General features: G+C 38.6%; 1 protein-coding gene across 1 annotated transcript in view; it reads left to right on the plus strand.

Moving 5' to 3' along the window:
* Positions 1 to 26,731, plus strand: part of SYNE2 (spectrin repeat containing nuclear envelope protein 2) — a 288,966-nt gene that overhangs the window by 124,366 nt on the left and 137,869 nt on the right. Inside the window, exons 41-48 of the mRNA XM_036246314.1 lie at positions 335 to 454; positions 553 to 844; positions 2,721 to 2,872; positions 3,788 to 4,097; positions 5,499 to 5,663; positions 7,952 to 8,290; positions 25,312 to 25,467; positions 26,283 to 26,548. Coding sequence (XP_036102207.1) covers positions 335 to 454; positions 553 to 844; positions 2,721 to 2,872; positions 3,788 to 4,097; positions 5,499 to 5,663; positions 7,952 to 8,290; positions 25,312 to 25,467; positions 26,283 to 26,548 — 1,800 coding nt within the window. The remainder of the gene's footprint in view (positions 1 to 334; positions 455 to 552; positions 845 to 2,720; positions 2,873 to 3,787; positions 4,098 to 5,498; positions 5,664 to 7,951; positions 8,291 to 25,311; positions 25,468 to 26,282; positions 26,549 to 26,731) is intronic.

A 26,731-nucleotide genomic window follows, 5' to 3' on the forward strand; every position in this document is an offset into this window, starting at 1 on the left:
TAAAGTGCATACCTTCCCCTCTGGGTTTGGCTCTAGGAAGACAGAAGTTTGGAGAACCCTTTAAATTATTGAATGTGGGAAAAGTTTAGGGGGGGGGTCTGAAATGTTTGTTTCTGGTTCTCTAGGATACCTTTGTGTGGCTCACTGGTTTACAGAATGGCACTATAATACAAGCCATTATTATTCAGATTTTAATGTTATAAATTAAATTTTCTCCAAAGAATAACAGAAACATATAGTAAAAACCTGGTTGGTTCCCAAGATTTGTGTCAACCTTCTCTTCAGAAACACTTGTTGCTTATTTTATATTCTGACATATATAATGTTCTCTTAGACTCCAGGATGACCACAGAAACCTGAGTAAGTGGTTGACTGATCAAGAAGAGAAATGGAAAGAACTGGAAGGATCAGGAGAGAAAACTAAGTTGTTTTGCCAAGCTCTCGTGAGAAAGAGGTATAACTGATCTGTTACACAATTTATTTCCTGTGAATACGGTTTCTGACATGGTGTCGTGGCTCCTGTAAACTGTCAGTCATGTTTGGAATTTACAGAGAACAGTTCGAATCCATGGCCCAGTTGAACAGCTCTTCAAAGAAATGTGGGCTTACTGAAGAAGAAGAAATAATACTGGAATCAACACGTTTGATTGATAGATACCAGGCACTGTTGAGACAAATATGTGAAATTGAGGAAGAGGATAAGTTGCCTTCTGACGAAGACCAGAGCTTTAATGATCTTGCACAAGATGTAATTCATTGGATAACAGGGATTAAAGAGTCCCTTATGGTTTTGAATTCATCTGAAGGCCAAATGCCACTTGAGGAAACAATCCAAAAAATAAAGGTATAACCATGGAAACTAAATTTCAGAGGTCAGAGTGAACTCTAATTTTGAGAAGATTTAGAGGGAAATGGCCAAGATCTGTTTCTTAATGGAAAATGGAATCACTATAGAACAGTTGACGATGGTCAGATAATTGACCTTCCAAAAGAGAAGGGCTGTGATGGATCCAAAATTATTTTCATGTAGAGGGAAGAGAGAAAGTAACTCCTCTCTTTATGAGGGCAATGCCCCGTTACTGTCCATCTTCACTAGTGCAGAGGAATTGAAATAGAGACAATAAGTTGGAGCTGTGGCAGGTGGGAGTTTGCTAGGGTGTAAAAAGGTATCAGCACAGCAGAGACATCAGCAGTGTCCAGGGCAGGGCCGGAGAGGAACTCCTTCAGAGTGGAGCCGTAGGGTTCATAAAGGCTATCAGATACTGAGTGGGTTGTGGAGGGCAAGGAAATCTCAGTCTCCCTTCTGCTCACTTTTTATCTAAGGGAGCTTCAGTAAATATTGCTAGTTTAAAATGTAGGAAAGAAGATACTTAAAAGAAAGTCGGGAGAAGTGAAATCATGTTAAGCGAAGCATCATTGTTAGAGGAAGAAATGGTTAAGAATAGTGAGCTGTAAGAGTTGGTAAGACTTAATGAAGTCATCAGAATCTTTTGGGATTGTATATGAAAGGTTTCTAGAGAACGTGAATCTGGAGTAGTTTCCAAGAAGAGCAGAACATGATACTTCCGAGAAAAGGAGAGAAAGAGAACAGGGAATGGGAATTAATTGTGCCATGGTGGAGAGACAAAAGTTGACAGTAGGGACACTGCATATTCCTGTGGGAAGCCATAGTCTCATCTTGTTGTATAAAAATGTCTTGTTCAGGTTGTTACCTAACTTTCCATCTAGAAATAACAGAGTAGATAGGAAGGTGAATTTGCCAGGGTTTTTTGTTTTTTTTTTTTAATCCTCACCCGAGAACATTTTTTTTTTTTTGCATTTATATTCAGATAGAGTGGAAGGGGGAGAAGGAGGGAGAGAGAGAGAGAAACATCGAGGTAAGCGAGACACATGGAGTGGGTGCCACCCACACGACCCCAGCCAGGGCCGGAGACAAACTGCAACCGAGGTATGTGCCCTTAGCAGGAACCGAATCCCGGACTCTGCCGTCCACAGGCTGACGCTCTAACCGCTGAGCCAAACTGGCCAGGGATGCCAGTTTTTTTGTTTTGTTTCTGTGGCATATAATTTATTTCAAGGCAGTTGAAAATCAAGAGGAAGTCAGGGCCCAACTGGTGTGGCTCAGTGGATTCTGTTTCATCCCATGGACTGAGAGGTCCTGGTTCGATTCCGGTCGGGGCACATGCCTGAATTTTGGGCTCAATCCCCAGTAGGGGGTGTGCAGGAGGCAGCCGATGGATGTTTCTCTCTCGCATTGATGTTTCTCTCTCTCTAAAAAATCAATAAAAACATTAAAAAAAAGGAAATCAGGAATGCAGTCAGATCAACCTGACAAATGTTTATTGAGAACCAGTCCTGTGGCTGGAGATATCTTTGTCTTTTGGGCTTATACATAGATAGAAAGCAGGCAGACAGCTCTTGGTGGTTAAGTAGTGGAGCGATTGAGAAAAAAAACACACAGACAAAAGAGAGAGAACTCATGGACATGGTCAACAGGGTGGTGATTGTAGAGGTGGAGGGGAATGGGTGGAAGTGGTAGAGGGCACAGAGGGGATAAAAGGTGATGGGAAAAATTAATTTAAATTTTAAAAAATGAAAGGGCAATTTTGAAATCTAATCTGCAGTTAAAATCTCAATATAATTTTTATAAATAGAGATTGTATGTACTATCCTTTAGAAATATGAAAGGGATTCTAAAATTTTTTTTAAATTTAATTCAGGAAATCATTTTATTAAAACCTGAAGGGGACGCTAAAATACAGAGGATCAGGAGTAAGGCTTCGAACAGTAAGGCTCCATTGGATTCAGAGACCGTTACTGATATCGAGAACCAGTGGGTCAACACCCTCCATTTAGCCAACACGTATCTAAGGTAAAGGACATGTCTTCACCACTCCATGGATTTCATGGCACAATGAAGCCATTACAAGTATGATTTGTCTGCTTCCTGGATTCAGATAGAGTATCTGTTGGAAAGAAGTCAGTAGGTCAGGGACATCCAAAATGTCAGAGGCTGAAACGAAGAGGAATAGTTCTCTGGATCAGATATAGAACACACTGTCATACCTCTGTGGCAGTGTTTACTTTGTTTGGTACATCAACCCATGGGGTTCTCGGCAACAAATTAACATCATCTGTCATTACGCTTTTAACAATCCACTTCTACACTGAAACTCCCTTCCAGCAGACAGCCTCAGTATCTGCATGGTATTAGTGTAGAATAATTAATGCTTTTAAATATGTATTCTCAGAGACTCTTACATGTGCAAACACTGGTAAATGTCTAAAGTCAATGGACATAATTCTGGTGAAAACTCTTAATTCAGACCACATCTTAAATGATAAGTTTGATGGAAATGTGAATTTTATATTTTTCAAAGAGATCATCAGATTAAAGCTAAATTCAAGATATAAAAAGAATAAACTAGTCAGTTGGCCAGTATACTTTTTACTTATATGAAAAAGAAAATCATAGAGTAATATAATTACATTTAATTATAATAAAAACAAATAGTTTGAAATCTAAATTATTTAGTATGTATTCTCCAGTCAAATTATATAACAAAAGCAATAATTTTTTAGTAATACAAATAATTTTTGTCTTATTTTCTGGACTAAACTTAGTACTGTTTAAAATGTTATAATGCCAAAAAGCCTCTGTAGGAATAATGTGTGTTAGTGTTATTTTAATGCTTTCTTATTATAGTGTATGCTGTATTATAATATGCAAAATGCTATTCTGTTTGCTAACTGTCATTTCCTTTGTAAAATATATTTTTCAATTTAGCCATCAAGAAAAACTTCTACTAGAAGGAGAGAAGTATTTGCAAAGCAAAGAAGATCTGAGGTTAATGCTCACAGATCTAAAAAAGAAACAAGAAGCGGGCTTTGCTCTGCAACCTGGTTTGCAGGAGAAGAAAGCACAGTTAAAAATTTATAAGAAATTCCTCCAGAAAGCACAAGATTTGACATCCTTGCTAAAGGAGCTAAAATCTCAAGGAAATTACCTCTTAGAATGCACTAAAAATCTCAACTTCAGTGAAGAACCTTGGCTAGAAATAAAACATCTACATGAAAGTCTTCTTCAACAACTACAGGTGAAGTGGTGAAAATAAAAATATAAATGATAGTCGTAATCATGAAAGATTTGTATACAGAACATTTTTTTTGTTCTTTTGGTAAACCAAAAGTTTTTATTTTTAAATTGATTTTAGGGAGGGAGGAAAAGGGGGGGTGGAGAAAGAAACATGGATTTGTTGTTTCACTTATTTATGCATTCATTGGATGATTCTAGTGTGTGCACTGATCAGAGATCAAACCCACAACCTTGGCATATCAGGATGATGCTCTAACCAACTGAGATACTGGGCCAAAAAGCTCCAAAAGCTTTTTAAATCTAATTGATCACTTTTAGATAAAATTATTAACTCCTCAAGGATGAAGGAATCAAACCAGTCAGTTTTGCTAGAAGAATCCATCATATATTATTAGATGATGGTGTTATTTCTCTCATTGGAGTTCCCCTCTTCAGGAATAGGAAGAGTTAAGATTTCTTTTAGACATCTCTACAAAGGTGATTGTTTCAGTAAATTCATACATCATTCTTATATCCATCTATCTGTATATTGATACATCTCTGTATTCATCTATCCATCAATCCATCCATCATCTATCATGATAGTTCGTATTCCTTATTCTGTATAAAACTTCTTATCAGTGTCTCTCCTTCATGTCTTTCTACATGATCTGCAGTAAAAGAGGTAAGAGGTGAAATGTCAACTTGTCACGAGGGAATGTATTCTCTTAAGAGAATTGTTTATAATTCTTTGCACATTGAGAGACAGCTTCAAGGTAGGAATTATCTGGGTAAGAAATCCCACTTACACAGAAGAGTTGTGCAGGGGTGAAGATATATACCCACTTGGCGGTAAATTGTTTAGTTTAATAGTTGCTACTTTTCTGATTAAGTGTGCACCTACTTTCTTATTCCAGGAGGAGAACCTGAAGATGGTTTTGCTCTTGAGTTAGGATTACTTTTTCCCAGCACACAATTTTGGAGTTTGAATCTTATGAATGGAATTGGGGGTTAGGTTGATTTCATATAGTCTCATTTGTAAGTGTGGGTACTTGGTTTTAGTAAGAAGGATAATTAAGGGACGTGCTTTATTATGGATGTTTGTGATTTGATGATATAATTTGTAAGCATTTTATTTTGTAAGCCTCTTGACAAATAAATTGTCTTCAGGAATAAAAGGAAGGCAAAGAAGCATGGGGGAAAGGAAGTGGTTTCAACAAGAGTCGCTATGGGGAGAGAAGGGAGGTTTTACAGTGAAATATCTCAAACACTAAATTCAAAAAGAATTCTGGATGATTATGGCCATATTCCTGTTTCAAGATGAAACCTCATAAAACAAGTATTTATGAACAATTTAATTGTTACCTGAGTGAGAAAATTCAGAGAGAAATAATTCATATATTGTCAATGGTTTTATTTTTAGGATTCTGTGCAAAAATTGGAAGGTCATGTTCAAGAACACCACTCATACCAGGTTTGCATCACAGACCTGAATACTGAATTGGACAATATCTCCAAGGAATTTGTTACTTTTACTGACAGGCCTGTGGATCAAGTAGAAGTTGAAGAAAAACTGAAGGAACTGCAGGTATTAAACAATGTCCAGAAACGATAGACATTTAAAAAACTCAATTTTAATTATAACTGTACTAATCAATGTCTTTAGTTTGAAATTCAAGTGTTATTCAGATTATTATTAGGTAAAGTTCTGACTAGTCATTAAAAAAATGAGAATGTTCTTCTTTAGTGACCAAATCCATTTATAACTTGTGTTATAGTGGTTCCTGCACTAGGGACCCTCAGGGATGATTTCACGTGACATTCTGTAGCTTCTGGAGATCCTTGTTTCAGAGATAACACTGTGATTCTAGGAGAGATTGGCAAGGCCAAGGATGAATCTAATTTAAGACGCAGGGGGAAATGTTTCAATTTTGCATTCTTCATTATGGGTGGATAGCAGCTGTGTAATTTTTATTAATTTTTAGACTCATGGGCTGCATTAAAGCTTTCTCCCAGATGTAGGGCTTCCAAAAGTCTCACGCTAAGTCCAACAACACCTAGCCTTTACCCACATTCTCAAAGCACAGTCTTTGGATTCTCACTGTTTGCACAGACAACATAAACAGGCCCAAGTGGTGTCTTCTAGAAGAAAACAAAGTTCCTCCTTTCCTAATTCCTGACTGGATAGCTCATGGGGTGAGTCTCAGGGCAGCACTGTTGGCATGAGCTTGGGAATGTCTCATCTTTTCCTTTTAGGGACTTGGGAATCAAGCCAGAGTTCTCAAGAATGGCCTGCCATTAAGACAAGCCGACCTCCCCTTTTAGCAGTGATAATTTGACACTTTGAGGCCTCATCATGTCCTAGGTACTGTTTGAGTGCCATAGATACTGAGAAAAGTAAAAGATATAAGCTTCACCCTGAGGAGCTCACGCTCCAGTTGAAAAATTAAAGACTTTTGCTATACATAGATGGAACCACAGAGGCCATCGCGGTCCGATCCCTCAATTTATACTTAATAAGCTGAGTTGTGGCAAGGTGAGGGACTTACAAGGTCAACCAGGTTAAATGACAGAGTAGGGGCTACACCTCGAGTCTCTGACCCTAGTCTGGTGACTACTTTTTCTGACTCTCCTCTAAACATCTCTACATGATTGTCTGAACAATTATTTGTAGTCCAGCACATCCAAAAAGTAATTCATCTTCTCTTTTCCTTTCTCCACCTGTGGGGGCTCTCCGTCTACTCTATGCTTTGACTCCATCCACATCTCCACCATTTCTCAAGGCTTTCAGGTCAGAAACCTGATATCTTTTCTCGGGCTTTCCAATCTAGTCAGACATCAAGTGTTATCTCTTTCATCTCTGGAATAGCTCTATAATTCGTCCCTCCCCTGTTGCCCTTGTTACTGCTAATTTAGAACAGGCCCTCATCTCACCCATCTGCAGTAGGTTCAGATGGGCTCCCTGCCTGCAGGTCGCTCCCTCCAGTGCACCTTCCCGGACCTCTCTAAAATGCAAATCTAGAACTCTCTCCTTTCGGTTTAAAATATTTCAGTGGCCTGTGCATATTCGTTAGCATAGATCTTTTCACATTCAGTTACAAGTGTCGTGTTTAGGTCTGTGTCTCTCTCACTGGACTATAGGAACTTGAAGGGACTGGATTTTTACTCGTCTGTGTAACTTCAGAACCTATCAAGTACTTGCTGTTAGTTGAATGAATGAATGGTTTCTGTGTGTTCTGTTAAGATAGTGACTAATAAATCCTATGTTGTTCACCTAGTAACTTTAGGCTTACTCTATTTCGATTGTAACATCAGCACCTGCTATAGAACCTCAAATTACTTTTGAGTCTAGAGTTCTCATATTAGCTCCCTCATGCATGCATACATTTAGTAAATGTTGATTGAGCTCCTTCTACGGCTGAGATGTTGCGCTAGAAAGATTGCTTTAAGCTTTGCTCTAAATTTTAAATATTAACACTAGATTCATGTGGGCACATTTTAAATGATTTTTTCAATGTTTTGCAAATAGTAGGCACTCATTATTTAGTGTTTTGATTATGTCAAAAGGCTGTATCTTGAATTAAATATATACTCAACAAGTATGTATTGACTACTTCCAATATTCCAGGAACTGTGTTGTGAAAATGTGTTATGTCTTATAAATTTTTAGTTACATATAAAATCTGTTTGAGAATTTGATCTGGGTTGCTACCTTGGTTTAAATTTTACCCAAAGTTTCTTTTTAGTGATATAAATTGATACATGTTTTTATACTTCCCACTAGTGAAGCAGATTATGCTGTTATTTACAAGTCAATTAACTCTTGTGACAATCGAACAGAGATACTTCTTGTGACAATCTTTTCTCCACTCATAGGAACTAGAGAATAGACTCCGTTTACAAGATGGCACATTAGAGAAGATTTTAGGGTTAGCGAAATCCATCAAGCAAAATACATCTTCAGTGGGACAGAAGATTATTAAAGAGGATATAAAATCACTTAAGTGTAAACAAAAAGATTTGGAAAACAGGCTTGAATCTGCTAAGCAGGAGATGGAAAATGATCTCAACAGCATTCTCAAATCAAAATGCTCCACAGAAAAGAAAAAGGTTCCTCTGCCAGGCAGAGAGAAGCAGGTCACTTCTGATGTGCAGGAGTCCACTCAGGACGCAGCTGCAGTGGAAAAGTTGGGGGAAGACTCGGAAACAAACAAGGTAAGTGCTTATGATTGCATCTCCGAGACATCGCGTCTGAGAATGAAGAGGTGTTGGGATTTGAAAAGAGGGTCGTGAATCAAGCCTTCTGATTTCATAATTAAACCCTCAATGTGCTGGCTATTTGTGTTGCCCACTTATAAAGAGAGCCCTTAGAAAACTGTCCAAGATTTCAGTGGAGAAATATTACTGTTCAGTCTGTTAAAATGTCAGTCATCAATTTAGGTTTATTATTCTCTTTGATGTGTAATCAGATATGGTTTCTTGGGTCAAGAGCACAAAGGCAGATTTAAAAAGGCATATGAAAAGAAAATGAGCTTTACCCGTTTGCTTAGAAAAAATTCCAAGAGCCCTATTTTTTTTTTTTTTGGTTGATTTTATAAATGAAATCAGAGACTGTTTGAAAGCCTAGATCCCTTTCTTTTTCTTCTTATGTTAACCCTATACTGCAAATGTATTTTTAAATGTTGTCAGATCATTTGGTGTGAGAATATCAACATTCAGGATCCTAGTTTTCCCCGGGGAGAAGAAAGAAGAACAGTGGTTTTGTTTTCATTCTAAACAACCAAATGGGTGCATGTTGCTGTGGCTGTTAAAGTGCTTTCTTACCGCTTAGAAATGACAATGGAAAAGGTGCAAAGAGTCGTGTGGGAAACTGAATGTGGAAGGGGCTACCTGGTAGGCAGCATCACAACCAGGGTCTAGTGAGACAATAGCAAAGGTTAGACCATTCTGGTGTGAGTTCTCATCAACAGCAAGGGAGAGAACGCGCCCTTCTGTTGTCTGCCTACAACACAAGTGCATGGGGGATCAGAGGAGCCAGATCGGGTTCTCCAGAGAGTGTAGTACAAGGTTGCATGCCAACGGAACATCTCTCTGGCCAGGAGAAAAGACTTAAATCCCACTGTTAGATATAGCTAAGGAGCCCTGGCCGGTTTGGCTCAGCGGTTAGAGCATCAGCCTGCGGTCCCAAGAGACCCGGGTTCGGTTCCCACTAAGGGCACGTACCTCGGTTGCAGTTTGTCCCCGGCCCTGGTTGGTCGTGCGGGTGGCAGCCACTCGATGTGTCCCTTTCACGTTGATGTTTCTCTCTCTCTGTTCCTTTCTCTCCCTCCTCTACCTGAACAAAAAGGAAAAATGTCCTCAGGTGAGGATTAAAAAAAAAAAAGATATAGCTAAGGAAATATGTCTTAAAGGATTAAGAAATATGTCTTAAAGGATTAAGGGTCCTGTAGATGAGACTGTGGATGTATCTGTAAAAGAAACTTTCTTACCAGAATTTAAACATCAGTAGTTAAGTAAAAAGACCTGAGGACTTTCCGTCCAAATACATGACCTTGCTAAAGGGAGTTGTTTAGTAACCTTAAAATTAGCTTCTTAGATCCACTTTGGCTCTGAACCCCCAAAATTCAATAGACTATATTGAAATCTAAATAAAGGTAATCCAGTAATGATTTTTAAAAATTTTATTAAGGCCCTGCCTGGTTTGGCTCAGCAGTTAGAGCATTGACCCACAGGCCAAATAGTCGCGGGTTCAATCCAGTCAAGGGCTCATACCTCCGTTGCTGTTTGGTTGCAGGCCCTAGTCAGAGTGATGTAGGAGGCAACCAATCTCTCTCTCTCTCTCTTTCTCCCTCTCTCCACCCCCCCTCCCTCCACCTCATCCCCCTTCCTCCCAGTCTGTCTGAAGATAATGGAAAAATTATCTCGGGTGAGGATTGAAAAAAAAATTTACAGTTGGCCCTCGTTTATTGCAGTTAATCAGTTCTAGACTCTACTGTAGTAAATTAAATCCTGTGAAGTAGGATTCTTTATTTCTAAATCAAATATTTTTGCAGCTAGAGAATAGAAAACCTGTTTGTGACCTAAATACGGTTTTTAACATTATTAGAGCCCTCTAGACAGGAAATAACACCCTTTAGTCACCATTACACTCATATTACCCAATATATTAGACAAAATAAGAGAAAAATAAGACATATTAGATGTTACAAATATCATATTATTATTATTGTACATTTAATTACAAACACACAGTCCTTACACACAACCACTAATCTATGAAAACAGTGCAACTTGTTCGATGACGAAGCGATGAAGATGAAGAGATGTGCTGCATAGCAAAGAAGAGCAAGGTTACTGCTCCTCTGAAGGCACGACCTCAGTAGGAGAGTCTTCAGGTGGTGCAGTATCTTCAGCAGGTGCATCATCGTCTTCTTCCACTGAAGGAGCACTAGGAGTAGGCAGTGGGTGTCTGGGTGCACGGCTGAAGAACATCGTGATAGGCAGTTGCTGGCACTGTCTTTTCATATAATGAGGAGGCTTTTGTAGGGTTCTGTTGCTCCATCAAGTGCATTCCATAACCGCAATGCACACATCATTTGTGGGTCCCATTCACCAATCGTGTCCTATACTACCTTAATAGTTCTCACGACTTGCGAGAGATGCTAAAGTGTAAGGCCAACTTCCTCCTCCTGACACCCAGGAACCTCTGGCTGCTCTTCCTCCTCCTCACTCGCAGACTTAATCATCTCCACCAGATCCTCGTCAGTTAAGGGATCTGAATGTGTCGCCAGCAGCTCATCCACATCATCGCGGTCATATCCGTGAAACCTTCTCCTCCCAGCATCCGGGCTAGCCTGCCGTATCCACTGCCGAGTTGCTTATATCCTCTGGGGTGTTGTTCACGGAGTCCTCTGCTGCAGCTGGTCAGCAGAGGCAGCTTCTCCGTGGAGAACGACACTCCACGTGATACCTCTTCTGGAACTTCTCAAACCAACCCTTGCTTGCCATGAAATCCATGAATGTTGCAGAAGAGGGTCCTGCTTGAGGTTCGTCTGCCATAAAGCGCTGATAACGCTACCTCGCCTTCTCCTGGATGACCCACAGATCCAACAAAATGTTTGTCTTGTGGCTGCCGCTGATCCAAATGGCTAGGGCAGACTCTGTTTTCACTATAAACTTATTACGACTTGTCACGATGCGCTTTACTTCCTTGTTGAAAGAGATAGTAGCCATTGCATGGATATTTTTTTCATCTTTACGGATGGAGCAAATGGTAGACTCGTTCAAGTCGTAATGGTGGGCAACCTCCGCGATTTTCTTGCCATCTGTGATCATATCCAATAGTTTCACCTTCTCCTGGATGGTAAGCACCTTCCTCCAGCACTTAGTTTCATCGTCAGAAGGCTTAGAAGAAGCAGCACGTTTAGGAGCCATCGTGGATCTTAGATAAAAGTTCTCAGAAATCGCAAACACTTACAAGAGCAAAGATGCTTTCGATGTGTAACAATGTAGAAGTGTGTATGCGAGAAATGAACTTGCATGAGGCTGAGCCAATCAGTGGCCAGGATAGGAAGAGGCCAGGATAGCCAATCAGTGAACAGCACGCTCTGATTGGCTTGGTTCACCACACCCGATTTTTTGGAAAAAAGTTATTGCCCACACACAAGGAGTGGTTGAGGAGCTGCACCTGGTGTTGAAGGATTCCTGGGGTGCTCGAATACATAGGCCTACAGTCCATACAGTCAGTAATTTTAATTTTAATTGTAATACGGGGTATATAATTGACTCAGACAACCGAGTGCACACTGTATCATTTTCACTGTCTCGATCAACTTTTTAATGAATATGTTTGAAAAAAACCGCGATAGAGTGAAGCCGCGAAAGTCAAGTGTGAAATGGCAAGGGACGACTGTATTAAGCTTTTACTTAATCTTGAATGAAAGTTATTAATAATTTATGATACTTCATTAGAATGATTCCCCCCCCCCCCCCGGAGATGTAGGGACTTAAGTTTTTATTATATATTGAATTTATTGGTTAATAAAAGTATAAGTTTCAGGTGCACAATTCTGCAGTACATCATCTGTACACTGTATTATGTGTTCACCACCCCAAGTCAAATCTGCTTTCATCATCATTTATTTCCCCCATACCCTCTTCTACCTCTCCCAGCCCTCCTTTCCCACTGGTAACCACCATAGTATTGTCTGTATCTATAAGGTTTTTGTTTTTGTTTGCTTAATGCCTTTACCTTTTTCATCTAGCCCGCAACCCCCCCACACACACAGCCCATGACAGCTGTCAGTCTGTTCTCTATCTATGAGTCTGTTTCTGTTTTGTATGTTAGTATATGTATATTTTTTATCCTCACCCAAGGACATTTTTGCATTCATCTTCAGACAGAGCAGGAAGGAGAGAGGGAGGAAGAGAGAGAGAAACATCTCGACGTGAGAGAAACACATCAATGTGAGATAGACACATTGACTGGTTGCTACCCACACAACCCCAACCGGGGCTGGGGACAAACTACAACTGAGGTACGTGCCCTTAGTGGGAACTGAACCTGGGACACTTTGGTCCTCAGGCTGACGCTCTAACTGCTGAGCCAAACCAGCCAGGGCTGTATGGTAGTATATTTTGTTCGTTAGATTCCACATATGAGTGAAATCATGTGGTACTTGTCTTTCTTTGACTGGCTTATTTCACTTAGCATAATGCTCTCCAGGTCCATCCATGCTGTCGCAAAGAGTAAGATTTCTGTTGTTGTTGTTTTTTTTATGACCAAGTAATATTTCATTGTGTAAATGTATCATAACTTTATTATCTACTCATGTACTGATGGACACTTGGGCTACTTCTAAATATTGGCTATTGTAAATAACGCTGCAGGGAACATACAGGTGCATATATTCTTTTGAATTATTATTTCAGGTTTCTTTTGATAGATTCCCAGGAGTGGAATCACTGGGTCATAAGGCAGTTCCATTTTTTTAAAAAAATATTTGTTCTTTGTTGATTTTAGAGAGAGAGAAAGGGAGAGGGAGAGAGAACCTCGATGAGAAAGAACACTGATTGACTGGCTCCTGCATGCCCCCCACTGGGGACTAGGCCCACAACCTTAGCATGTGCCCTGACCGGGAATCAAACTGGTGACCTCTCGGTGCATGGGTTGACGCTCAACCAGTGAGCTACACCGGCCGGGCTCATTTTTAATTTTTTTGAGGTAACTCCATACTGCTTTCCACAGTGACTGCACCAGCCTGCATTCCCACCAACAGTGCACAAGGGTTCCCTTTTCTCCACATCCTCTCCAACACTTGTATATTAATTTATTGATAATAGCCATTCTGACAGGTGTGAGGTGATATCTCACTGTGCTTTTAATTTGCCTTTCTCTAATGATTAGTAACATTGAGCATCTTTTCTTATGTCTCTTGGCCATCTGTATGTCCTCTTTGGAGAAATATTTATTCAGATTCTTTTCCCATTTTTTTTATTTTTAATATGTTTTTATTGATTTTTTTTTAGAGAGAGAGGAAGGGAGAGAGGGAGAGAAATGTCGATGTGAGAGAGAAATGTTGACCTGCTGCCTCCTGCACACCACCACCAGTGATCGAGCCTGAATCCGGGGCATGTGCCCTGACCAGGAATCAAACTGGGACCTCTCAGTGTATGGTAAGATGCTCAGTCCACTGAGCCACACCATCAGGGCCTTTGCCCTTTTTTAAATTGGATTCTTTGTTTTTTTGGTGTTGAGTTTTACTAGTTCTTTATAAATTTGGATATTAACCTCATATCAAATGTATCATTGGCAAATATGTTCCCCCATTCAGTGAGTTGTCTTTTCATTTTGTTGATGGTTTTCTTTGCTGTACAAAAAAATTTTAATTTGCTGTAGTTCCATTTGTTTCTTTTTTCTTTTGCCCGGAGTGATATATCACAAAAAATATTGCTATGAGAAATGTCTGAGATTTAGTGCTTATGTTTTCTTCTAGGATTTTTATGGTTTCAAGTCTAACAGTTAAGTCTTCAATCCATTTTGAGTTGATTCTTGCGTATGTTATAAGAAGGTGGTGTAGTTTCATTTCTTTGCATGTATCTGTCCAGTTTTCCCAACACCATTTATTGAATAGACTATATTTACCCCTTTGTGTGTTTTTGCCTCATTGTCAAATATCAATTGACCATAAAGGTGTGGGTTTATTTCTGGGCTCTCTATTCTGTTCCATTGCTCGATATTTCTGTTTTTATGCAAATACCACACTGTTTTGATTACTATGGCCTTATAGTGTAGTTTGATATCAGGTAGTGTGATTCCTCCAACTTTGTTCTTATTTTTTCAAGATTACACTGGTTATACAGTGGTCTTTTGTGGTTCCATATAAGTTTTAGGAAAAGTTTTCAAATAATTTTCACAGGTCTGGATTGCAGGAAATTAGTTTTAGTTCTATAGAAACATTTTATTTTTTTACTCTTTTATAACATATATCTTTTTTTCTGAATCTGTTCTTCTTATTTTGTCTACTCTAAGTACTGGCTCTATTTACTTAATTTTATATAATATTAGACTATGTAAGACCAAGAGAAATTTTAATATTGAACCACAGCTAGTAAAAGGAATCAAAATATGCATGGAAAAATATATAAATATACAAGTATAATGTGACATATATAAGACAACTTAAATTACTTAGGCATGGTTTTCTATGTAATGAATACATAGAACACATAAAAGCACAATTTACTGAAATACAAATCTAATCAAGAACATTGGGATTTAGATAATAAGCACTTAATCCATTAAAAACATTTATTAAGACATCTTTTGTGCTAATCGTTCTGCTGGAATATAGGAATACAGGTGTCACATTTTATAACCTAACATTAAATAAATATCTAATTAATGTTCATTTCATATACCGTTTTGGAATCTAGAGGGACTTTTCTGAGATTATTTAAAATTGCCTCAAGAAAGATTTTTAGGAAGTTTTTATTTTCTTTAACAGATTTCATTTGATTGTAGACTTTTCTTGAAAGTGTGCTTGCACTTTTCAAAAATTGCCATGACAGCAAGTATGTATTTGTATCCACTGCCAAGAGTTCCACTTTAGATGAAATGTAGGGGATATTTTAGATCTAGACCTTTGGCTGACTTTTTCTTTAATATCAAAACTCTTAAGGCAGTCCTGGCCGATGTGGCTCTGTTGGAGCATGGTCCCATACACCAGAGAGTCTCAGGTTCAATTCCTGCTCATGGCACATACCTAGGTTGCAGGTTTGGTCCCTGGTTGGGGCGCATACAAGAGGCAACCAATCGATGTTTCTCTCTTACATTGATGTTTCTCTCTCTCTCCCTCTTTCTCTGCTCTGTCTCTCTCCCTCTCTTTCTAAAATCAATGAACATGTCCTCGGGGTGAGGATTGGAAAAAAAAAATTAATACTGAGGCAGACTTCGAGGCACAAAATGTAGTCTGAAGAGTATGGGTGCTTATAAGCCAACATTATACTGGATATTTCTATAGGTATTAATTATAGGATGTTTTAAGTAGGGGAAGGTGGAACTGTCTTCCATCTCTTCCTTTTGTATAGATATTGATGATTTATGATACGTCATAAGATGATTTAAAAATTTATTATTGCCCTGGCTGGTTTGGCTCAGCGGTTGGAGCGTCGGCCTGCGGTACAGAGAGACCCAGGTTCGGTTCCTGCTAAGGGCACGTACCTCGGTTGCAGTTTGTCCCCGGCCCTGGTTGGGTCGTGCGGGTGGCAGCCACTCGATGTGTCCCTTTGCATTGATGTCTCTCTCTCTCTCTCTCTTCCTCCCACTCTATCTGAACAAAAAATGGAAAAATGTCCTCGGGTGAGGATAAAAAAAAAAATTATTCAAACATATATAGGTTAAGTGAAGTAACAAATTAAATGATGAAAAGTGAGGACTTATTCATCTCTTAAGATTTTAGGTGTTCATTAAGTACAATGATGAAGAGGAAAAACAGGTAAATCAATAGATTCTTAATTTATTATTTTTCTAAAAACACATGAAGCAGCATTATATCTTAACAGGTATTGAATGATCTTCCTTGCCCCATCCTTCCCAAATGTTAACCTACATGACTTCATTGCACCTAAAAGAAAATCTTTTCTCTATAATTACTTCTTTAATTTTCTTGTCATTACGTTAGTATGACATGTTGTTAGTATGTCTGAATCCTTTTTTGTTCTTTTCAAAAATTTCTGAGCATTTATAATTTTATTGTTTAAGAAGGCACCTACAGAGAAATCCGGAAAGGCAGATGATCACAGAAACAGGCACACGTGCAAGGCATCCAGCTGTGGTGGGCGACCAGGAACATAGTGAGTTAATACTAGAATGAGAAGGAAAACCGCATATTGGAGAAAGAGTATTTAGTCATGGGGTAAATGATGTCTATTTCTGGTGCTGTTTATCCTGGTAACATCTCAGTAAACATTTTTTTGTCATGGAACACATAGTTGGGCCATGTGTGAACTCTGTCTTTGAAGTGTGTGTACTACTTCACTCCTTTTGGGCAGCATGCAAATCATGCTTCTCATTCTGAGGTATTTTTCAGAATCCAAGATTCATTCCTGTACAAGACAAGTGATTATTTATGTATTTGTTTGTTTAATTTTTATCTTTATTGTTGAATGTATTACAGGTGTTCCTCATTTTTCCCCATTGACCCCCTCATCCCAACTCCCACCCCCTTCCTGCCTTTTCCCACACAGTTGTCTGTGTCCATTGGTTATACATATAAGTTCTTTGGTTTATTTCTTCCCAGCCCCTGAACCTCCTTCCCTTTGAGGTTTGTCAGTCTAGCAACCAATTTGTACTTCTTAATCCCTTCAACTATTTCACCCATTCCCCCAACCCCTCTCCCCTCTGGCAATCAACAGAATGTTCTCTGTATCTATGAGAATGTTTCTGTTCTACCTGTTCATTTTATTTGTAGATTCAATTGTCGATAGATATGTATTCATTGCCATTTTGTTTGTTCGTATATTCATCTTTTTCTTCAAAAAGACCCTTCAACATTTCATATAATAACGGTTTGGTGGTGATGAACACCTTTAACTTTTTCTTGTCTGGGAAACTCTTTATATGGCCATCAATTCTAAATGACAGCTTTGCAGGATAGAGTATTCTTGGTTCTAGGTTCTTGCATTTCATCACTCTGTATATTTCTTGCCACTCCCTTCTGGCCTGCAAAGTTTCTTTTGAGAAATCAGCTGACAGTCTTATGGGAACTCCCTTGTAGGTAATTATCTGCTTTTCTCTTGCTGCTTTTAAGATTCTCTCTGTCTTGAACCTTTTGCATTTTGATGATGATGTGTCTTGGTGTGGGCCTCTTGGGGTTCATCTTGTTTGGGACTCTCTGTGTTTCCTGGACTTGTATGTCTGTTTCCTCTACTAAGTTAGGGAAGTTTTCTGTCATTATTGTTTCAAATAGATTTCGATTTCTTGTTCTCTGTTTTCTCCTTCTGGCACCCCCAAGATGTGAATGTTGGCATACTTGAAGTTGTCCCAGAGGCTCCTTACACTATCCTCTTTTTTTTTTGGATTCTTTTTTCTTTTTGCTGTTCTGATTGGGTGTTTTTTGCTTCCTTGTATTCCAAATCGATGGTTTGCTTCTTGGCTTTACCTACTCTACTATTAAATCTGTGTAAATTATTCTTTATTTCAGTTAGTGCCTCCTTCGTTTCTGACTGGTCCTTTTTAATGCTCTTGAGGCCCTCACTAAGTTCATTGAGCATTCTTATAAGCAGTATTTTGAACCCAGCATCTGTTAGGTTGCTTATCTCCATTTTGTTTAGTTCTTTTCTTGGAGTTTTGTTCTGTTCTTTCATTTGGGACCTGTTTCTTTGTCTCTTCATTTTGGCTGCCTCTCTGTGTTTGTTTCTGTGTATTGCTGAATGAGAGGTATGGGGCTAGCTGAGACCAGATGCTGCTTGTTTGAAAGAATTTAGGAAAACCTGAAGCAGGATCCAAGACAGGCCAATCCTATGGTTAAGCAACTGGCAAGAGCTTGGGTGGGCCTGAAAGTTGGGCAGGGCGGAGCCTCAGGGAATCACTAAGGCGGGGCAAACAGTGTGAGCCAGGTTGCTGGAGGCCCAGTGGCTGTCTGCTGCCCCAGGGAAGGGCTCACCAAAGGAACAAAGGCCTCTGACAGCACGTGTGTCCCAGAGAAAGCCCCCTCTCCAGCTTTTGCTCCAATGCCAAACAGCTCAGTTCTTCCCTGTATGTCTCTGGTGCCCCTCGAGCTGCCTTCCCTCCAAGCTTAGAGGGAGTGAATCTGGTAAGTTCATGTGCGGGCCCTTTAAGAGGAGCTGCCTGGGGATCAGTTCCCGCTGGTTTTTCCAGCGAGAAGTTATGGGAACTTCTCTTCCTGGCACTGGAACTTTGAGTGGGGCGCCTGGTGTGGGGCGGGGACCCCTCTGTCCTCAGGGAGGACCTTCCCAGCCGAGTTATCCTCCTGATTTTCCACCACACATGGGTGTGGGACCGGCCTATCTGCCTCCACCCCTCCTACCAGTCTCAGTGTAGCTGCTGCCTTAATTCTGTAGTTGTAGGACTTCCATTCAGCTCGATTTTAGGTGGTTTTGAATGATGGTGGTTCTGTAGTTTAGTTGTAACTTTGATGTGGTTGTGGGAGGACACGATACTGCGTTTACCTACCCGCCATCTTGACCGGAAGCTCAAGACAAGTGATTTAAATAGTGTACATGGTATTAACATTTGTGAGCAATATGCATTTGCGAACATTCTCCAAAGTCCTGAAATCTGAGGCTTAGACACCTTAGAAAACTTCTAGCCCAACTTGCATTTCAGGTGAGGGAACTGAGTAAGCGACATTAATTGGCCAAATTCTCGTGATAGCAAAATTAGAACTAGAACCCAGGTGTCTTCTACCTATCTGACGCACAGCGGTTACCCCACCATTTTATCGATTGTGTTATGTGGCTTATTGATTGCAGTTTAATATGCTAATAAGTTACCTGACCTTAGTGGACCCTTTATTGATTTTTTGTGGGTGTTTGAACCTCCTCTAGTCTTGTTAAACCCAACAAACCCTGTTCCTAATATTCCTGGCGGATGTCTGGTCAACAACAGGTTGATTGGCAGGTCCTCAGTTTCTTTCCACTCTTCTTCACAGCCCACTGTTAAGCTTGACAGTCGAACACAAAAATTCTCATGTTTTTTCATTAATATGAATTCATCTATACATCCATTAAGTAAAAATTTATTGAACGGTCAGTGAGAGTGCAATGGGGAGCAAAAATAGCCGTGGTCTCTATTCTCATAGAGCTTCCAAGTCTAGAGGAGGAGACATACATTAATCAACTGATTAACTAATGAAAGATTAAGTATAGGAGCTAAAGGAAGGAGCACAGTTCCGTGATCGTCTCTAATAAAGGAGTCTGCCCTGAACTATAGCCAGGGAGAACTTCTCTAAAAAGACAACATTTGAACTGAGATTGGAGTTAAATGAGCTCAGGACTGGGTGTCGGGACATTCTTGACAGAAAAAGTAGGATTTTCTCTTATAGTGGGAGAGAGCATGAACAGTCAGAAACTGAAAATAAGGCCACTGCTTAGAGGGTGGAGGGCTGTATGAGGCCTGAGAGGTAGGCGAGGCTGGCTGAGTTGGCAGTGGAGGTCGCATTAACATTTTAGACCTTCTGCTCAGATAAAGATGCAGCCCCTGACAGTGTTGACCTGCCTTTCGGTTTTGTCTCTAATGCTGATGATGGATGCATATGCTTAGAATTGGTTTTCACTACTTCATATTGAAATGCTCTAGAGAGGAAAAAAATATATTCTGTAGAATTTGTGTGACACTGTCCTACTGTTGGTTGGCAGGTTACAAGTGATAAAGTTGGGTTTATCACGATCTCAGAATTATTATAGCCGTGGGGCCATTGCTCTGAATGGCACAAGGGATAGTGAAGCAGTTATGGACTTACCTCTTTTGGTTGTGCTGATAGGTTTACTAATCCCGAGACAATGCTCAGTTGTTTAAAACTCAGTATTAAAGGAAAAAAATTTTTTTTGTGTGTGTGAGCTAATCAACACGGTGATAAAAATGTCATGGTCCTGTCCTTTAGGAGAGTTCATAATATTCTTTCTCTCACCTCCCATTTTTTAAAAAAAAAAATGTTTTTATTGATTTTTTTTTTTTTTAGAGAGAAAGGAAGGGAGAGAGAGAAACATTGATGTAAGAGAGAAACATCTATCAGGTGCTTTATGCCTGGGGATTGATCCTGCAACCCAGGCATATGCCCTGACCAAGAATCAAACCAGAACTTCTCAGTCCATGGGACAATGCTCAATCCACTGAGCCACACTGGCTGGGCTCACCTCCCATTCTTTGCTAAACAGGCCAAACTCTAAGGAAAGATATGTGGATGAAAAAAATAAATATTTATTTATTTGTTATTATTTTTTTGTTAATCCTTACCTGAGGATATTTTTTCCATTGGTTTTTAGAGAGAGTGGAAGGGAGGCAGGGTGGGGTGGGGAGAGATGGAGAGACAGAGAGAGAGGGATAGAGAAACATCGATGTGAGAAAGCCATTGATTGGTTGCCTCCCACACACAAGGTTTAAACCTGCATCTCAGATACGTGCCCTTGACCAGGAACCCATGACCCTTTGGTGTGTGGGCCAATGCTCTAACCACTGAGCATATTGGCCAGGGCTTAAATTTTTTTTAAAAGTAAACATAGTTGGCATTGTAACTCAACCAGGCTTTTGACAGAATGGTACATTTATTATTAACTTTGAAAGTTCTGTTTTTGTTCAGAGGATCAATATGTACACTTATTACACTGTTTAAAAGTTATATTTTGTCTTAAATTTATGCTAATCATAGTTTTTGTTTTTTAAAGAGACATTCCAGCAACATTGAAAAGGGAAAGAATCAGGAGTCCCAGAACTTAGAGTTGATAAGGGCTCATGAGAGGCCCTGCATTGGGATGGGTCCTCCAGTAGACGCCTTTTGGAAACCTCTTGCACTGGGGGAAGGTAGACTAGAACATCTCTAGCCAGAGAAAGGACCAGGATTAGCTTATTCTTTTTTTTTTTTTTTTTTTATCTTCACCCGAGGACATTTTTGCATTTATCAGACAGAGTGGGAGGGAAAAAGGGAAGAAGAGAGAGAGACAGAGAAACATCAATGTGAGAGAGACACATTGACTGGCTGCCACCCACATGACCCCAACCGAGGCAGGAACAAACTGCAACCAAGATATGTGCCCTTAGTGGTAACCAAACCCAGGTCTCTCTGGTCCGCGGGCTGGCGCTCTAACCACTGAGAAAACTGGCCAGGGCAGGATCAGCTTATTCTGACAGCAGATGGGAAGAAAGGGTCTGTCTTGAGAAATCTAAACCAAATCGATATCTCAAATATCTTTAGAGTCTAAATCTATAATACTACTTGCATTGTGGAGCAGTTCAAGTCAAGAAATTAACATGAAATTAATCTGTCCAAGTATGTATGTATGTATGTATGTATCTGTCTCCCTTCCTCCTTGGGGTACTTGGAAGAAGCAAGCAGGAATCCACACAAAGGGGTCACTTTTACCAATCAGGCCAAAGGAATTCCCACAGTGGAATAAAAAAAAAAAAAATCTGATAACTGCATTCGTATCAATCAATCAATTCATAACGCACATTGGAACACTCAGGTACATTGAAGAGTTCTCATCACTACAAATGAGAGGAATTACTACACTAAGAAAGTGAGATAATGAAGCAGTCAGGAAGACACTATACAATAATATGTTTTAAAAGATTAGTGATATAAAAGAAGGATTTGAAATCACAAAGAAAGAATAAACTACTTTGAGAAAAAAGGGAAGATTTGCAAAGAATTATATGAAATTTCAATAAGTAAAAAACTAGTCATTGAAATTCATATTACTATGGCCAGGTTAAGCAGCAAACTTGGCACAGCTTGAGGCTAGAGTATGTGATGGAGAAAATTACCCATAAGCCAACACAGAGCATAAAGAGATGGAGAATAGGAAAGAGTTCTTAAGAGACCCAGAGGCTTTACTGAGATGGTCTATCACAATTTTGATAAGAGTTATAGGAGGAGAGAATGGAGCAAAAATAAGGCTGGGAATTTTCCAGAATTGAGGGAAAATATGAATCCCCAGATTCAGGAATTAGAGATTTGAACAGGCTAAATAAACATAAATTATTGCATAACTACATTGTAGTTAAATAGTAAATCACCAAAGCCTGAAAGTAGAATCTCAGAGGCAACCAGAGAAGAAAGAACAGTTGTGCTGCCAACAGATTTCTCAACACCGAAAGCCAAAAGGCAATGCAAAAGCATCTTCATGGGACTGGGAGAAAAATAGTCAGCAACTTACACTTTGATAGCCAGCTAAACTGGACCATCATTCTAGAATGTGGTAAAATACTTACATTTTCACAGAAACATCATCCTAAAAATATATTACAGAAAAACTTAAATGTGAAGAGAAAAACTTTAAAACCTTTGCCAGAAAATATAAAAAATATTTTTGTGATCTCAGGGTGTGTGAAACTTTCTTAAACAAGCTTTAAGAGCAGAAGCCAAAACAGGAAAAGATTGATTAACTTGACTGCATTAAAACATTATCTTTTGTTCAACAAAAGATACCTCGTACAAAGTTTAAAGACATAAAATATCACAAGTATCTCAATACAAAGTAGGCAGTGGAGATGCAAAAGTAATTCACAGAAGGTAAGACCCATATGGCCAATGAGCACATGACAGATAGCTCAGTCTTGTTAGCAGTCAGGAAATACCTTTGAAACAATAATGATATCAATTTCACATCCATTATATTGGCAGAAATTAATGTCTATTAGCACCAAATATTGGAGAGAATTAGGGATAGTACAAATTCTTTTACCATGCTAGTGGGAATAAAAACTTCAATTCAGTTTGGAGAAAAATCAATTAGTATGTATTGATAATGAAAAGGAGCATATTCTGTGACTAGGTCAAGGAAAATATCCTAAAGAAGCTCACTCATTTGTGCGAGAAGACCTCACAGGGTGTTTATTACAACAATATGTATAATAGGAAATATTGGAAAAATGTTATTGTTCACAGTAGGCTGACGAATAAATAAGTCACATTAATGCAAAAAGCAGAACAGTACACAAAGCTATAAGGGCTGTACCAGGTTTATGTATGTCAACTTAAATAAAAACTCAAAACATGCTGCTGAGTGGTAAAATGACACATTATAAAATGATACGTGATTCCAATTTTATATGAATTAAAAATACATAAGACAATACACAAATACTAAGATGTGTATTAAAGTATGAACATGTATGTGTGGACTTTAGTGATTCTGGGGGAGAAGAGATGATAAACGGATGAGGATTGGGCTTTATATTATATTTTTAATATGGGTAATGAGTATCTGTTGTATTTCATTTAAGTATGTTTGAAATAGCTCATAATTTAAAATAAAATATTTCAAGTAAGCCCACAAAATCAAAATAAAATATAACCATGGGTGAGGAGCAAAGGATAACTGCTTATGAAAGAATCTTTCCAGGAGCCAATCACGATCTTGCCTCTGTGTTCCAACCTCTCTGGCATGAGCAAAGGAATGTTACCTTTTAAATTTGAAATGTTCGTTTGAGGGATTCTGTTGGGTTTTCTTCCAAGGTGGAAAGATGGTGTTTGGTGTTGGTAAACAAATGGTGTTTTGCAGTAATGTCACGTTTTTCAGGATGCTTTCTCTGACCACTAAGGGCAGATTACAAATGATGTGTTACAAATGTTGCTAGTTCTCATCACTCATCCATCAGGTAAGAGAGATCAAGGGCTGTGAATTCCTAGTAGATAATTAGTAGTAAGTAAAGTTTTCTGAGAGTCTAGACCTTTAGCTCTTTGCTCACATGTGCAGTACGGGGATTCTCTTAAGTGACAGTAACCATCAGGTGGCAAAGGGCAGAGTCCACCCCTTATACCGTGGCTTGTGGGGAAAAAGCCCCCGTCAGCGATGAAGCCTGTGGTGGGGCACCTCTCCTTTCCTCTCACAGTCTTCCCAGATCTTTCCCCCTGAGACGTCGCCCTCCGTAAACCACAGTGAATGGTTGAACTGGAGGAAATTTCCAAAATCATTTCAATCACTTGAAGCTGTTTTAAAGAAGTGACTTGTGCCAAGTGCCAACTACGTACTTCAAAACAAGTAACACTGGTCAGCTGAATTTTTTTTTTTTTTTAACCAGTTAGTAATGGTGAAGCTCCAAATGGTATCTGTTTTACTTAAATGAACTTTTCATTTTAGAATAGTTTCACACTGATAGAAATGTTGCGAAGATAGTACAGAAAGTTCCCATGTATCCCTTACCTAGGCCCCTATTGTTAACATATTACATTACTATCTGGACAGTATTTTTAAAACAATAAATGCATCTTTGTTTGGGGATGTGGACACATTTTATTCATAAACTAGCTACCTCAAAGATTTTACTGACATGAAAGTATATAGCAGAATTAAATGATATTTCATTTATAAAGTAACTGGAAAATAAAAACTAACACCTTCGGAAAATTGTGGAAATTTTTACAATTACTGTCATATGGTGCCGAGTACATGTAAGTGCTCCAGAAATATTGGTTGAAAGAATGAATAAATGAGTGCAGATGCTGTCTCTACCCTATTGAGAATCTCCAGTTCTTAGAGCCCTCAGAAAAGATTCATTTACTCTATACACAACCCGTTCTGCCTTACTCAGGCAGAAATTCTTACTAATTGATATAAGGCATAATTAATTCATTCTTAGTATCATGAAACCTTGGTGTTTCCTCTCTCTATCCACTTATTATTTTAAACTATCAACAGGTAACACTGAATGCCTATTATTTGCCCTGCCCTCCGCATCATTTTGAATACTAAGTATAAACTTTGGAACTTTTCCTTTTTCTATATCTGTTTTCTTTTTTTGACTACATAGATTATACCTCTGTGTATAATTGAGCATTGCTAGATCCTATACTATCTCAAAAAAAGTTTAATTTTTCTTGGGATACCAACATCGACATTAAATATTGCATAAAAATGGTCTTTGGTAGTGTTCAGATATACTTTTTTAAAAAAGTATTTGAACAGAAGAAAGTGCACTGCTTTCATCAAGAAAAATAAAAGTTATTTATTTGGAAGGTAGACTATTCAACAATTAATCTTTTTTATGTTTTCAGAATTCAGCAGTGAAAATGCTTTTGTCAAAACAACTTTCTCTTGATGTTCAAGAAAGCGTAAACAACACTGAAGATGAGCAGAGAGTCAATGAGCTGCAAAATCAACCTTTAGAATTAGATGTTATGTTAAGAAATGAACAATTAAAAGAGATAGAGGTACGGAAACAAGAAAAACAGCATGATTGCATCATTTATCCAGTGCAATACAATGTATTGTAATTACCAAAAACTTGCTTTCACAGAGTGAAAAGTCTCATTTAACCTTTGCTTGATGATCAGTTTGGTAACTATATAATTGTGTACTAATCAGTAAGTTGTATAAATCTTTCTATTTAAAAAGTGGAAAAGTTTAATGAACATTATTGTTCTTTCTGTTTCACAAAGTTCCTAAAAACTTACTGATTCAGTAACAAAATTTAGAGATTCTGACTTATCATTCCTTTCTTAGTCATAAGTATTTTTCTGATTCTGACAAATTCCATTCATTTTTCTAATTATCACAGTACAGGGTACCATTTCTTTGTTTTTACAGCTCTGTTTACATAGCTGTGTTTATGTACTTATAACCATGTAAACTTATCTAATAGGGCAGTGTATCACCATGTTTTTTAAAATGACTCCTATAATTTTAACTAAGCTTACATAATAGTAAACATGTATCTAAGACAGGAAAGGGGATAATGTATGTAAATAATAGAAATAAGATAAATCTTCCTTTCAACATTGTAGAACCTTTTAACACAATAGGCTGATCTAATTGCTATTAAATGCTAAACCAATGGTACCGAGTCCAGATTTTAATATAATTCAAGTGAAAAAACCTTTTCAATGTCAGGATTTAACTTTGTATGTAAATGAAATCTTTAAAATATCTTCTTGGGATTGAGTACGTTATTGGAAGGAAAGAGGATGGGAAAGAAAATTAATGAATGAAAATTGTATACTTACTGAAGTCTTTGACTTGTGTTTAGGAATTATATACACAATTGCAAGCAAAGAAAGCAGCCATCGAACCACTGGAACAAACTGAGTCTCTCAACAAAGCAGAAGCAAGTGCCTTGGCTCTCCACCGTGCAAGGGCGTCAGTGCAGTGCTTGGACCGTCTGCTTCAGTCACTTAGTACTTTGAAGAAAAAGAAAGCAAGCCAATACCGTGTCCTTGAAGATTTTCAGGAACACCTTGCTGCAGCTGCATCCTCGCTGAAAGCCTTGTTAACAGAAAAGGAAAGTCTAAAAGTGTAAGTGTAAGAATTTAGGACTTGCATTCATTTTATTTCAAACATGGGCTCTATTACCATGAACAGGCCCAGGGTTTTACGAATTGATGCTACAACGGATGTTATGATTTTAATACTACAGTATGGAACTTAATTCCATATGGAAGCCATTAAAGAAAGCTCTGTTGCTTTCATGCAAAAAAA

The sequence above is a fragment of the Molossus molossus genome, unplaced genomic scaffold (genome assembly GCF_014108415.1).
Source record: "Molossus molossus isolate mMolMol1 unplaced genomic scaffold, mMolMol1.p scaffold_m16_p_1, whole genome shotgun sequence".
Taxonomy (NCBI): domain Eukaryota; kingdom Metazoa; phylum Chordata; class Mammalia; order Chiroptera; family Molossidae; genus Molossus; species Molossus molossus.